At 40.6% G+C, this 15,304-nt stretch overlaps 1 protein-coding gene across 1 annotated transcript; it reads left to right on the top strand.

The window, feature by feature from the left end:
* On the top strand, positions 1–3,737 carry LOC142764900 (uncharacterized). Its single transcript, XM_075865444.1, has 3 exons — positions 1–220; positions 1,275–1,382; positions 3,551–3,737. The coding sequence occupies exons 1-3, from the start codon at positions 122–124 to the stop codon at positions 3,689–3,691; spliced, it is 348 nt and encodes a 115-aa protein (XP_075721559.1). The 5' UTR covers positions 1–121; the 3' UTR covers positions 3,692–3,737.
* The last annotated feature ends 11,567 nt before the right edge of the window (positions 3,738–15,304 follow it).

Raw genomic sequence — 15,304 nt, 5'->3', positions numbered from 1 at the left:
TCCAGTTCCAAGGGTACTTTCAGCTTGGACATTATCGCCTTCGCAGGAGAGGCATTCCAAGCTGCTCCTCGACTCGCAGCATTACCCGAAAAGCAGTCTGTACGTGGGCCTTTCGTTCGAGATGGGGGTCAATCTGTACCAGCTGTCGCATAATGATACTGCAATAGAGGATGCTCCATTTGCTCCGTGTGATCAGTACACGCAAGTCGCATATGAGCAGGTAAGTGTAAAGAGCCTGCTTGACACGGTCGAGCCACTGCTGGCATATGAAAGCGCTGTAATAGTAAAGCGATCCCCACATATGTTATAGTTTGACTAGTTCGCATGACGCATGCTCAGTAATATATCGCTATGATATAGAACGCAGAAGTATAAACAGGTCCGGTTTAGTGGAGTCCCTTTTCGAGGCTTTCACGTAGCGTGTGAGCAGGAGCAGGCCTGCTTTAGGAGGAGGCACTTTCGTGAAATTAAAAGGGTTGAGCTGTGCCCGTATAGTTTATTGAAACGGAGCAAGTGTACCAATACTATGCCGTGGAAATCTTGCCATACATAAAATGAATATCGGAATGTGCACGTTTCGATACTGTCTGTTATGTTCTCAGTACAGTAAAGCCACGCTGTATAAATGCCAGCGTAGTATTTGTCGTGCAGTGAAGATTGATAATGGCGCTATCTATCGGCTACGCTGAAATAGCTCAGCGAAATTTCGTAATGCCAAGCATATTCCACAAAAAAGAACCGCCATCGTGAGCCCGCTCGCATCGAGATGCCACACCGAAAATTAACACCCACTTCTTAAAAAGAAAACTTCTGCCAACAGACAACAACATTTTTCGACGCCGCACCGTGTCGAATTTCGCACACGACAAGGTCGTTCTTTTTTTTTCAATGCGAAATTCTTTGCGATTTCTTTCGAAGCTTAGTGCTGAAATCGAGTAGGCGACGTCCGTTCATTTCAAATATTAAGGTAGAGCTTGATTGACAAGAAGCAAAACTAATTATTGCCAACAACGTGGACATAAATGTCGAATAAAAGCGCATCATGGGCACCTCCTTAGACAGCGTAGGCACTTTGTTTCTTGTTATCATCATGTTTTGACACGCTGGATTTTCCGCAGCACTATGCGTTTTTTTTTTCGCTTGAACGATGTTGCACTGAACGCCAAAAAAGTTGCGCGTTTCCGATTGGCGTTAAACGCGTCGTCACTGCCTAAATTGGCGTTGGCTAATGCCACAGAAACAGTGATTAGATATCCCTGTACCTGTACACGCAGGTCTGCGATCCACACGTGAGACTGAAAACTCTTAACAACGTCGTTGAATCGGGAGTCATCTCTAACTATGTCTTCTTCTACGACAGCTGGGACACCATAAAAAAGAAGGTGAGTCTGCGAACATATGCAGACGTTTTTGGATCATGCGCTGATGGGATATTTTTTATGCTGCGTAATTTAGATATTTCAAGATGAATATTACTAAGTGAGTAATATGGTGACTTTGTTTTTTGAGATATTTTTCGAAAACTGAAATGTATACATGCCGCTAAGAAGATGAAAGAACAAATTCGAAAAAAAATTGGTTATCTGAATGTTCACTAATACTTCCAACTGTTTAGAATAGCACCGGAAAATCATTGTGTTGCAAAAAAGATTCTGCTTTTTAAACGCTATATTCGCATTTAGAAGAGTTTCAAGTATGCCACAAAAGATTGCGATAATTTTTTCGCAACGCAAACCACCTTTTTGGACGGTAGTGGCTCTAATGCAATAGTTACCGGTGACATGGCAGCTGCGGATGCGGCACATAAACTTTGAGAAATTACAGGAAGTGTCACAGTCATCTTAAACATGCTCTCAATAAATTAAATAAATGGGTATAAATATGCTTTCTGCCAATAATATCACATAAATGAGAAAAATCGCAAACACTGGATCACTGCAACTGCTGGATTTCACTCCACGCATGAAATTCTCTATTTAAAAAATGGACGCTGCTAAACCAGTATACTTGAGTCATCGCTTCAAGGATGAAATGACCAGATAATGTTATGCGTCCACTTGTGACAAAAGCGGTAATGACCTTTGAAAAGACCGCTCTCGAGATTTGGACAAAGGCTGCATTTGCTGAACAGAATATATACTTCCGAAAAGGCAATATGGCGACAGAAAAGCAGCCTAAGAACAAGCGCATTTTTTAGTAGTTTGTATACTCTCGTACTAAGGAAGTTTGAAATTAAACTGGTGTCAGTATTGTCTTATTTATTAGGCCAAGCCTGATAGCAGCGAGGGCTTCGATATAGACAATTTTATGAATGTGTGTGTGGGCCGCCAAAGTGGCTTGTTAACCTAAGTGTTTTGCATGTTGAACACCTCAACGAACATTGTTAGAATAGGCGCATACGCACAGAAACAGTTGGGTTCGTGCATATGATGTTTCATGGGCTTATTAATTCCCGTCGCGATGTGCAAAAACACGAAAACATGGGCTTAAGAGCCTAAAATGGTGACGCCCATTTGCCTTGCGGAAAATAGTCTACACAGGTGACAGCCTGAACAAGGCTCGCAGTCCAGGCAGCGTCTGGGCATGTAACTCAAGGAAGAATCGTTCATTCATTCATTCTTCATTTCATTTCACTTTATTTCCAATTCCAACATGATAGATAAAAAAAACTGTTTGGACCCATAGCCAAATGCTAGAATAGGGTCCAATGATGCGATACAAGATGGCACAGTATCCAAACGATAGCACAAGGCAACAATAGTGGGTACGTCCCAATGAATAAAGGGGAAGAGGACGCACGCTGTCGCCTTGCTTTCAGGGTTCCTGTTATTTACACTCCTTTCGATTCCTACAGTATTTGCGATGAAGGCGAAAATGCTCGAGACCCGGGAACTATGGGGTCACTATATAAAACAGCTGGTGACCGAAATTTCTAGGTCCCAGCACTGTACGCAGCCTCCCAGAATAATTTTGGGGTGACATTGACAGCCAGCAATTCCATTACAATATATATGCTTTTGTGTTGACTCATTGGCAAGGTAGTTCATTTCACGACAGACGTTCCCTGCAGTAGAGTGTAGTGGTGGTAGAATAATATATGACGGTATTTTACTCCAGTAATATTTCCAGTGATCGCGATCACTCTATATAGTATATAAAGAGAGCTCGGTTTATATATTTATTCATTCTACTTTCAGCAAGGATATGTTTACTGTTTATTTTATTTAAAGTACGCATTTTTGTATTATGATTGCATTATAGCGAGATGTGTTTACATTTTCGCGTTATCTACTCACCATTATTTCTGACACTGGAACCCGTGTAGAATAATATGTACTGTTGAACTTTCCGCTTATATTGTACACTGATGTGCTCGTTTTGCTTTGCTCCCGATGTGGCTCCAGCTATAGTCAGGCAATTACTCAGCCTTACACGGCAATTTTGTATCAAATGTAGGTTTGAATAAACGAAGCGTTACTTACCTAAACCTTACTAACATAAAAATGATTGATTACATGTTGACAGCTTCTGTTGCGACTTCTTGTGACAGGTTGATGCTGTGTTGAGCCTAAAATTGCCACCAAAGCTCGCCTGGCTCTTGTACAACACTCACTTCTCTATGACTCCCGGAACGTGCATTTCGAGCTTCGACAGGGAGCGGAAGCTGCGGGACTACCTGGCCAGCAAATAATAAACATTAACCGCGGAAGTCCCCGTAGTGGCACGTATCAATATAAGGTTTACGATGAATGTGCTTTTGGTGGTGTGTAAGTGATGTGTGAGCGCCGCGTTCATAGCCCCTAGTTATTTCCCCTTTACCTAAGTAAGCACCAACAACGGCATTTTCTCTCAGCCCTCTCTCACACACAGCCAGCCTCTGCCACAATTATTTGTCTAACTATGTCTAAGTACATTAGCGACGCATACTTAAGTAAATGAGATGTGCCTTTCTCCTCCGGTGAGCAGACGAATCGTTTCACCAGGTGCTGCCAAAGGCTTAAGACGACCATTATTGCCGAAAATGAGCGTTAGGCAATGAGATTCTTCTGAGGTTCCTCGATGGTTGTCGGTACTAAAGAAAGAACAGGGAAAAATGTAGGCACTTTAGTGGCGTCATATTTCGTGGCAGCTGCTTTTCACGAAACCCCTTTTGGAGGGTGGCATCGATTAATCGTATCTTTCGTCTTCTCTCTGGCGCTCGTCAGAGTTTCAGTCAACTGGCAGGCGCACTTCCAGGCCACCGACCCGCGTCCATAGTCAGCGTCGAGAATCTAAAAGAATTGAATGCTAAAAATAGATAACTTCTGTGGTTTATGTATAGAACTCTTTTTTTTCTTTTTGTGTGTTTATTATGTTTATTTAAGGTTCTTCTTTTAGAAATCTAACAACTTTAAATTATTTCCTATATTACCTAATTAATCCGACCCTCCCTTTCAACAAGTGAAATAATTTGAAAAGCAAGGCACCGTCACATTCTTGGCCTATCCCCCTGGATGGGCTGCGCCAAGGTGTTGAGGAACCAACCAACACCCAAAGTTTCAGCTTCACTCAGCGGCATGGTAATGCATTTTGGGTTTGCATCGTGTCTATCTTGTTTTGGTTCAAGCTTATCGAGCGATACATTTTACAAAGGTTACGAAATAAAGCATCGATGTTAAACAATGTATTCTGAGCACTATTATCGATTGCGTGGCTTCTCAGGAAGATATGAAGCGGTATACAACGTTTACCGTTGAGAAAAATAAAGAATGGCGAATCGTCAACAAAGAGCTTTCTCTTTATGAACACACGCGGCCGCCTTTGCTCGTCAGAATTGATCCTCGAGACCCCTTCAGATCTTAAGCCTGTTCGGGAGCAGACAGACTCACAAAGTAAAGGAGAATCGTGAGTATCACAGGTCACTGTGCTTCCACAGGTTTACTCCAATATTCTTATGCTATGCAGAGAAGCGTTGGTATCAACTGGCACTTCAGATATGTAGAGTTTAGGTAATAAAACCATTCTAGATGTGGAACTGTTAGCCTGAATTTATGGTGGGGCACAACACATCCTTGTCGTACGTCGGTGAAGTATATTTTGAGCAGTGTGAGGTTTGTATTTTTTATCCCTCTGTGCTAAGCTGGTGGAATCTTGAGCCGATGGTCACGCCAGCTCATTATCTGAGATACCCTCTACATCTTGGCACCAGGTAATGGCTTGTTTTTTGTAACAGATTGTCGCTGAATATTCTCGGGATGGCATTCGCTTGTCCACCACGTACACACAATCTATAGACCTCCAGAAAATCAAAGGACTACCGCGGAGGTGTTTTAGACTTCGTTATCTCTATTAACTAGAGCAGTAGCCGCGGATGCCACATTTGTGGTACAGGTTGTTTCAAGCGGAGTCGCGCCAGTTTCAATGGTATGCGGCAAATTACCATGACGGCTGTCTTACTTGATTCGGCAGCCTTGTTGTAGACTGCCTCACTACGTTAGTCAAAGTATTTTCAAAGCTGTCGAGCTCTTAGCTCGTGTTCTCGTTAGGAGGTACAATTTGCCGAGGGGTTTCGTAATGTGGCAGATCGTTGCGTCGTTGTTCCCTCGTTGTCGTAGAAATGTCCTCCGGCACAGTTTGTTCAAGAACACTTAAGCAAACTGGGCATACTGAACATACATGAATTAAGACATTGCCGAGGGGTTTGAGACACATCTCTCACGAATAACACTACCTTTTCACTCACCTTACACGACTAGCAAAAAAATTTGCTTCATACATTCCGACATGTTAAATACAGAAATAATAGGATAAGGAGAAGGTAGGGTTCACAAACACTGTGTGATCAAATTAACACACTATTGAAACAAGAATATTTGAACAGAAAAAATATTGACAAATTTCAAAATATTGATGAACTCCAAAATTTACTATGGAGCATGTTAGCAATAGCAATAAAAGGATCAAGACAATCTCTAGTTGACAAATGCTATACTACCAAATTAAAAAACTGTCGAACAACAAATGTATAAAAGGAAGAACTGTTAGTTAGGAAAAATAGAGTGATAATAAATCGTATACTTTTTATAGCTATTCGGTGTTGCTGTGAGTATTGCGTTATGTTTGTGTTCAGTGATTTGTGTTTGCGGCGATGATAATACGTCGGCTATTCTATGTTGATCAAAATTGTACTCGCTCTTTTATTTTAACGCGTTAAACAGGTGGCTATGCAAAAGTTCCGGCGTAGGTATTGGTGTCGCTAGTTGTGAGTCAAGAAAATACCTTGCGTGACCAAAAAATCAAGAATGATTCAAATAAATTTATTAAAGTATACGTGTTAGAGGGGGAACATGGGTCTTTGCGCGGAAAGCGGGTGTTCTACCACACAACCATGCCTCTGCTTGTGAAAAACCCTATTGCACCTTCAAGGCCACGTAGTTGGTGCAAGCAAGTTCGAAAAGGTTTCATACACCAAGTCTTTGAGGTACGCACTAGGGACAGAATATCGCTATCGCTTTCAACTCTTAAAGGCTTCCCTGATTTTTCTGCATGTGTTTTTATGTAAGGTTTTGGCCAGTTTCAATTTTCTTGCAAGTGCCTCTGAGTGGGCGGTTGTTGTTACAGGCACAATGACGCACTCAGGTGCCAACGTCTATAGTCCTCTTTCCGAAGTGTGACCTCGCTTATACTTGAATGAAATAATTAAGTTGAATTTTATTGCGAACATTGTGGGAGAATGACCAAAGCGAATGAGCTTTTCTGTGCACTCTTTCGTCAGGGATAGCCGATCCTTCTGCGAAAGAAGCATCGCTGCCGCAAGCTTTTCTAAAGTGTTGTTCACACCAAGCACTTCTCCTTTTTCATTTGTTGCATTGAGCTGTATACCTAGGACAATGAAGTTCCTTAGGAAAACGTGTAGAGGCGAAACTCGCTTTGTGAGCTCAGCCACGCTGGTGAATGCTAGGATCTGTCGGATTCAAACTTGGCTTGAATTGCCATCGTTCGCGAGGAACCCGAACGCGTATATAATTGAAAGGCATGCCGCGCCCGTATTGGCTGAAAGTGATCACGTGTTCTACGCGTGTTTCCAGTATTCACGTTGTTTTTCAAGCTTGTTGGCGGTCCCTATAAACGCCACAGTGAGGACGCCAAAAACTTTGGCTTTTCGAACAAGTGTTGCTCAAACGGGTGGTGCTCTTACGCTACTGTGCCGTTCATTTGGGCTGCCGGGCGGCACTTACGACTTCAGATTCTACCAACGTTTTAACTTGAGTAGTTGTTTCATTTCTATAACTCGAGCTGCAGTGTTCTGTTCCAGGCACAAGGCACCTTAGTCGTCATCTTAATAGATTAAGGTGTCCCAGATTAAGGTGTATCAGATTGTTACTGCTTGACGAAAACAGTTCACGTGGACTCATTGTATGCGTCCCTGAGCTTGCTTTCCAGTTTCGTCGAGGTGGTCACCTACGAGAATGGCATACCTGGAAGTGCGTACATGAGTCAAATTTTAGTGAAGGTGAATGAAATGCTGATGCCATATCTTCCTTGGCTTGATTATTTGTTGATTTTATTTATTAGGCGTACAACTAAGCGACATATGAATCCGTCAAGTCGGATTGACCTTTATGGGTGCACCTACAAATTAAGTGTGGAGGAGGCAATCGCTTGTCTGACGAAGAAAATTGTATTCTGATTACTTCCTTGAAAGTGCGCTACAGTAGTATAGGCGTCGCAAACTAGCAATTTCAGCATAGCTACCACTGAAAAGAAGGGCTAATTGCATTTTGAGCGTTGCGTCCACTGTTTTGTTATAATCGGTGCATCTGTAGAAGTACACAATATAAAATGGTCCTTTCAGTGACAAGTTTTCCACTATCCTTATTGTCATTGCCAGCAATATTAATGTTCAAGCTTTTATTACCTTTGTTATTATAGGATATATTTTCAAAAATACCACGCCAACCAATTTTCCGCATCTCTCACGACAAAGTTACGTTTCATTTTTTAACTTGAAATGGGAAATTCTTTTCCAGTTGAACTTTTTGAAGTACGTTTAAACAGTGAAAATAATAAGATATGGAACGCCTGTGAGAAACACGCAACTGGAGGAACAACATGAAGTTCGCCGTGAACGCTTATGGGATGGAACACTACAAGTACAGGCAAGCAAGATATCCAATGCCGTAATCAATCATATATTGGTGAAGTATGGTAGTACCTACTGTGTTATTACTCGTGAGGCTGCGGAGAAGCGAGGCACCCGCTAGACAACTGCAACGCGTTATGTGCGTTTGTTGTTGTTGTTCACCTATTGACAGTGGCGCATACTCACTATGGGGGATTGGCCAAGAATCGAGTGGGTTTAAAAATTACTGTTCAGATTTGGAATAATGGAGGTAAAACAGAAAGATTACTGATAGCCTAGTAAAGTGTGGTGCTTAATGTAATGCATACAAATATATACATAAACAAAGTTATTCTTAGAATAGAGCAATAATTTGATTTTTTACGTATATAATTATGCAGACATGTTAGGACAATAGAACTGGTTAATTAGTCAACCTATTAGTTTCACCAATATAGTTCCGGACGGCCGTACATACTGTTGCATTAGAAAAACCAGAAATAGAAGCTACAAAAGACCAAATGACAGGCACAGATAAGTCCATACCAATACCACGTAAAGGTATTTCTAAAAGGGTTTTTCGTAATGTGTTAAACCACCTGCAGTTCAAAAAGAAATGATCTATTATTTCCAGTTCATCACAGAATGCGCACAATGGCGAAGGTGCGCGTTCTGTGTTTATAGACCTGTGTTAATAGAAATTTAGATTTCGTACCCGGCAGCGCATCTTTGTGATAGCTACTTCTTGTTTACGAGTGCGGCAAAAGTATCTTCACCTGGGATATATTAAATGGTTATATTCTGTAGAGTTTGTTAGTGCTGAACCTTTAAAGACTTCCATAAGCGTACGTCTGCGGAATCAAGCAGCAGTCACATAAGCGATGATGGACAGTGCGGCGGAATCGGTTCGCTGACCGACGACTTAGCTATGGAATCGGCTATTTCATTTAGAAATAAACCTTTATGTCCAGGCACCCAAACATATCGTAATTTTCTCAAATGCGCAAGTACTAGTGCACGTAACGCCTTTGTTACTTGATTATCAGCACCAACAGAAAGTGCCGCACAGAGAGATAGGGAATCTGGTATTATGACAGCTTATGTAATTGCTGTATCTAACTTGTGTAAGGTAAGCACTACTGCCAGAAATTCAGCCATAAAAACGGGTATGAAATCGGGTAGTCGAAGGGAATATATTCAATCCGAAATCGGGCTGAAAATGGCAACCCCTGATTTTTCATCATATTGCGATGCGTCTGTAGCAATATTAACGTTCGTTGTAATATTGCCAAGGTGATCTTGTAGTAAACCATCCAAAATAATATGGAAAAGTAATTCGGCATTATTAGGAAAAATGTCGTCAAATGGGATTTCCACCGGGGCTGAATTATCAGGACTCGGCATGATGTCGCATATACGTACGTTTGGAGGCTCCAGTAAATGTTGCACAAATATATATTGTGGGGTCTGCACTCGCGGCCATCTAGCACCAAAAAATAATTCCGGGGTGAAAAAAAAGGCTGTTTTTGAATGTCGTAATGATGATTCTTAAATTCTTAAGAATGTTTGACCAGTCAGAAGGGGAATTGTACAAGAAAGCGGAGGGAACATCGATTCCAGATACAACACATTGTTAGCAACTGTTTTGGGAGGGCGAAGGCACAAGCGCAAAGCTTCTTTTTCCAGAATAATTAGATACCGAAACTTGTAAGCTGGAACTCCAGAGGAAATTACACAACCAATTTCCAAAATAGGACGAACGTACACGTGATATATCATTACCAATATGTCACTTCTCATACCTATGCGGCAGTTGTTTAGCCTACGTAATATGGCAATGGCCCGCACAACTTTTCCGGCGATATATTTGATATGAGGTCACCAGTTGAGCGATGTGTGATAAATTACTCTAAGGTAATTAACAGATTCCACCTGTGGTATATCCTCATGATGGTAAGACATAGAGATGTTCACAGGGTATTGCAGCGGGAAAACAACGAGGGCACATTTACTCGGATTAAGTAGAAAGCAGTTGCCATCGATCCAGCTATCCAATACATTAGGGTAAGTATGAAGCCGTCCATATAAGGTCTGAATGTTATCTTCCATTGCAAAATATGCGATATCGTATGCATAAACATAAGTTGTTATATCCTTTTTACGTGGAATGGTGCTCATTAGTAAATTAAATAGCACCTGGGAAAGCACGAAGCCTTGCGGTACTCCCCTCGTTTGGGTGTGAGTAGATGATGAAAACCCATCTCCCATCTTTAAAGCAATGAAATTTCCTGTCTACGAGAAAATTGTGAACCCACGCTACTATGTATGTTGGGAAATCAAGGTATTCTAATCGATCTATCAAATTACAGTGCTCCATGGTATCATATGCTTTAGCGATGTATAAGGTAACTAAAGCTGCATATTTTTATGTAGCTGAGCTAATTGAGGCCGACTTTCTAAATCAACGTGGGCATCCCCAATTGAACAACTAGCCCTGAACCCAATTTGACAGGGGCTTAGAATTGACCTCATGGTAATTAGTTCATTAATTCGTACATTGATGATTCTCTCAATCGATTTCACTAAGTTTGATGTTAGTGCGATCGGCCTTATGTTATCCAACATGTATGGTTAATTTTTATTTTTTAGCAACAATAAAATTTTGGCACGAGTTTCTCGATTATATGTCAAATACCTGAGTATATACGTGTCTTAGCTCTTTGTAGTGGGTGGGAATTTCTATTTAAAAACATTCACGGGCATCACGTGACGTCTGGTGAACATTTTATTCTTCTACAATTATTTATTTATTATATATATACTCCTTCGTATCACTGACTCATTCAAATGGTTATTTAGCGGTAATCTCGTCCATGATTTTGTTGTTAATGAAATTGTTTGGTTGTGTGTTCTCATGGTGGCACTGTATAATGTGTGATTTTGCGCACCACTTTGAAATTTGACCTTTTTGTGATTTTAATCATACATAATTTACTGCAAAAAATACTACTGTTGATATAGCTTTCCTTTTATATTCTCGATGGGAAAAAAATAATTGAATTTCAGTTATTATAGCTCCTTGCCATTATCTGTACAAACTTCATTTACGATGTCATCACGCTGTGTAAACTGGACTGTGCCCATAGAATGTGCTAATGCGTTGTAAGCGCTTTAGTGTATATACGTATATACTATCCGCATAAAGGAATATACTACATACAGAAAGCATGGCCACTCAAGCCTTTTCGCGGCCGAGCGAGAAAGGGTCCGACAACCGCTAGGTGGCGTACCCATGCTCGCTTTTACTCTTTGCAAATTTGCATATACCAGCCAAGCTGGCGGACTGATCTGCTCGTGTTGCGGCCTCTTGGGCCCCAACCTCGTCCCCGTGAAACTCGGTTTCCCCGTTTCTCCTCCCATTTTTGAATAATAAAGTTTATTCCTCCTCCTTGTCAATTCATGTAATAGCCGACCCAGGATGATAACGAAAACCCAAGTTTTGCTTTGTCCGTGGCTCACGAAAGAAATTGGTTGTCCAGCCAATCGAGTGCATTGAAGAGCGACTGTCTCTGCGAGCAGTACTGGGGTCATTCGCACTAAACGTTGGGCAAACCTTGAAGTGGTAATGTACAGCTCATCCATTAAAAATTAAAGGAGAAAACAATCCACCTGATATTGACGACTTCTTTTCTCAAGCAAGCAAAACAAAGAAATTTTACCAAAGTGCGTATTCGTGTATATGTTTCCACGTTTTATCATCACTCTGCTGGTACAGATTTATTGCCACTGGGCCCGATATTTGGAGCTCATAGGAGACTATTTTATTCAATTTTTCTTCATCAATTCCCTCTGCTCAAGCCAAGTCTTCAAAAGTGGTTTGAAACCAATGAAAATCCTTTATATGGCGCAAACTCTTTCTTGGGTGCCTGCTTCCTCCGGTGCGGAATCACAATATCTCTCGGCCATAGGGAATTTGAAGTTAATTTATGGCGGTTCACGAAATACGTTCGTCTAAATTATTTTGCCGTGATTTTATTTTGTTTAGGCCTATAACAAGCTTATTAAAAACATAGCTTAATTTTATTGTCAGAAGAAAGTAGTTTATTTAATCTGGCGGGTATGAGCGATCATTAAAGTGAAAAGAATGACGACCAACCAGTTAGCGTGCGTCACCAGTTATGAATGACGACCAACCAGTTAGCGAAGCTGAGCTCCTGGCTATTATTTTAGCGCTACGAAAACTTCCTTCAAACGAAGAGAGTGCAATGATAATTACTGATTCTCTTTCGCTGTGTACTACTCTCACAGCTTCAGAACAATCAAGAGCTCTAGCGACATTACAAACATTAGTTCCACCTCATGTGAAGTTCCTGAAGTTAGTCTGGGTCCCGGGACACTGTGGCATACGGTTGAATGAAATAGCCGATTCACTATCTCGAGCCACACTTGATGGCCCTGTGATCTCGGTACTACCAGAATCGGAACACATAGTGTCGATCAGATATAGAAAATGGGCTATTTATACGGATATTATGGAAAATATTACTAAATATACGGACTATCAGCACCTAACATACCCCTGGAAACCTCAGTGGAGTCAATCTAAAAAGTTAGAAGTTATTTTAACCAAATTTCGATGTCGTGTCCCTCCATTAAACTTTTACTTGCACAGAGCTGGTCTGGCGATATCCCCCCTGTGTCCATTCTGTGAAGAAACGGAAACAATAGAGCATTACTTTATAACATGTAAAAACTATTCATTAATTAGGAAAAGACTTTTAATTGTTCCGTTTCAAGCAGTAGGTTTAAATTTAACTGCAGATAATGTTCTAAGTTTCGGTGCCTTTAGCTTGGGACATTGCCACAGGAGCGTATTCGATGCTGTATGCAATTTCATTCGAGAATCAAAGCGCTTGTCATAATAATGCCAGCTTAAATATATTTCTGAAGACACTTGTCTAATTTTGAATGAAATTTGCATATTCATTTGATTGTGACCGGGCGAGATAAGCTCGATTGTCTGGTCTACTCAAAATTTCTGTCTTCCACTGTAGTATTACCTCACCTTTTCTCTTCTTGATTCAATCTTCAATTATTTGTTTAGTTTAATATTCCTTTTTAGTTAATTATTATTTTCTATTACATCATTAGTTTTTTCATTAAGGATAAACCTTTTAATATATCTCATATAGGATACTTCTAGATTTCATGGCCAATCCCCCATAGTGGGTATGTGCCAGTGCGAAGGGGCAACAACAACAACAACAAATAGCGTGCGTCTGAGCTGCCCTGTTCTATTCTTGCCGGTCTTCGAGAGAACCCAAAGCCCTCAGTAAGTAAAAAATATTAGTGTTTAAGGCTGAATCCTGCGAATTGTGACGTATAGGCAGGGTCTTACTCTTGTATTTGTTTATCGTCCATGTGACCCCCCACAGCAGCAAATATGTTCAGACTAGTTTAACCCGTGTGCAAGGAGCCTTCCAGTCTTAGGATTTCTTTAATAGCACTTGTATTTCGGATTTTCCGTGTATGAATAGCTACAAGTTAGTGTTAAATAGCTTAGTCTCTTGCCGGGCTTGCTTTTCCGTAGATAAATACTATGCCTATTAATTTCATTTTCACCCACCAGTGTAGTCTAGCGCTAATGAGAGCTTACAGTAAGGAGGCAGAGTGCGGCTAAAATAGAGCAAGTTAGCTAAACTATCAGCGATGGCAGCCACGTTAGCCAAAGGGAGAAATTGCAAATTATCTGTGTATTTATTCTTAGGAGCACAATAGTGACCACTGGGCGCATAAATGACAAAATTAAGTCCCGACTTTGATAACAAAAGTGTGTTGTTCCAAACGAAACCCTTATATCATTTTTACTTTGCCCCGTAGTCCATGTTCTGATGTAGTAAATGTCTTTAACCGAGCAGGGGTCAAGGATATTTTTTTTAGTGTCGGATTTTGTGCCCGGTTATGTTTGTTGCTCACTGGAAATGTTTTGTGTATATGGGTATAGGTTCTACATTTTTTGGTGCTTTTTCTATTATATATTCTGCAACTTATAAACAAATTACGGCACGTCGTTGAGGTAAAGCCAGCTGGCTATCTTTGGTTGATGTCGCCTTCATATGCTATAATGACTGTATTCGGTTCTCACTGTCGTGTGTGCACTATGAAATTGCCTTTTCTTTTTTCTTGTTATCGCCTGTTACCTTCAACCTATATTGCAAACCACGACATATTTTCATTGTGCTGATACGCTTTGTGACGCGTGAATTAATTTTGTGTGATCTGTAAAACTTCACCAATTACCCCCCTTACTCAATGCCCTGTAAAGGGCCTCTAAGGAATTTTAAATAAATAAATAAATAGAGTCCGTTTCTCACGTCTTTTTTCATGGAAAGAAAATCTATGTTAACGTCACAGGCCACGACTACTAACGAATTACTGGGACTATTTCTGTACATAGATATGTACAGTGGGGACAGGAGGACAGCTTAGAAGTCTCCTTTCTATCACTTTTCTTCACAGCATGCCTGTTTAATATGTTTAATATTTGATGACCTACACTCTAAAAAAATATCGAGTAAAAAGGTTGCCTTTTTGTCTCACAACAATAATCGTCATCAGGCTTGCGTGCGCTTCCTTTCTTGAAAACTCGGCGCTGGCCATTTTCCTATCGAGAATACAATGTAACCCTGATGTTGGGCATGTCGATCGTGACCGGAATGTACCGGGCGCGGGGCGATAGCGCAAGAATGGAACGCAATATAGATGACGATTATTGTTGTGGGACAAAAAGACACCCTTTTTACTCGCTCTTTTTTTAGAGTGTAGTCTACGCTGAGGTTTCTTATATATATATATATATATATATATATATATATATATATATATATATATATATATATATATATATATATATATATATATATATATGTGTGTGTGTGTGTGTGTTGGGGGCGGCAATTATGAGGTTCAGGGCATTTACGCATACCCGCTGTACACGGTACGTGTACATACGTATAACACTTTTCGCATTAAAAATGATTGTGAAATAGCTATTCCTGGGAGTGTGCGTGTTCTATGTGCTGTAATGAATTCAGGCTTCGCAGTTTATCATAAAATGCTTTCTTCAAATGTAAAGGCCAACAAGACGAAATGAGTGCTAACAGCGCTAATACAGTTACACGTTTTGAGATAATAAACGAGAAA

The sequence above is a fragment of the Rhipicephalus microplus genome, chromosome 6 (genome assembly GCF_043290135.1).
Source record: "Rhipicephalus microplus isolate Deutch F79 chromosome 6, USDA_Rmic, whole genome shotgun sequence".
NCBI lineage: Eukaryota > Metazoa > Arthropoda > Arachnida > Ixodida > Ixodidae > Rhipicephalus > Rhipicephalus microplus.
The sequence above is the reverse complement of the archived record's forward strand: the minus strand, read 5'-3'. Positions and strand labels throughout refer to the sequence as shown.

Excerpts from the sequence above, each read along its gene's own strand:
- LOC142764900 (XM_075865444.1), top strand. The coding sequence starts at position 122 with ATGGGGGTCAATCTGTACCAGCTGTCGCATAATGATACTGCAATAGAG. Across the intron at positions 221-1,274 it reads CGCAAGTCGCATATGAGCAG|GTCTGCGATCCACACGTGAG; the intron begins GTAAGTGTAAAG and ends CTGTACACGCAG. Across the intron at positions 1,383-3,550 it reads GGGACACCATAAAAAAGAAG|GTTGATGCTGTGTTGAGCCT; the intron begins GTGAGTCTGCGA and ends TTCTTGTGACAG.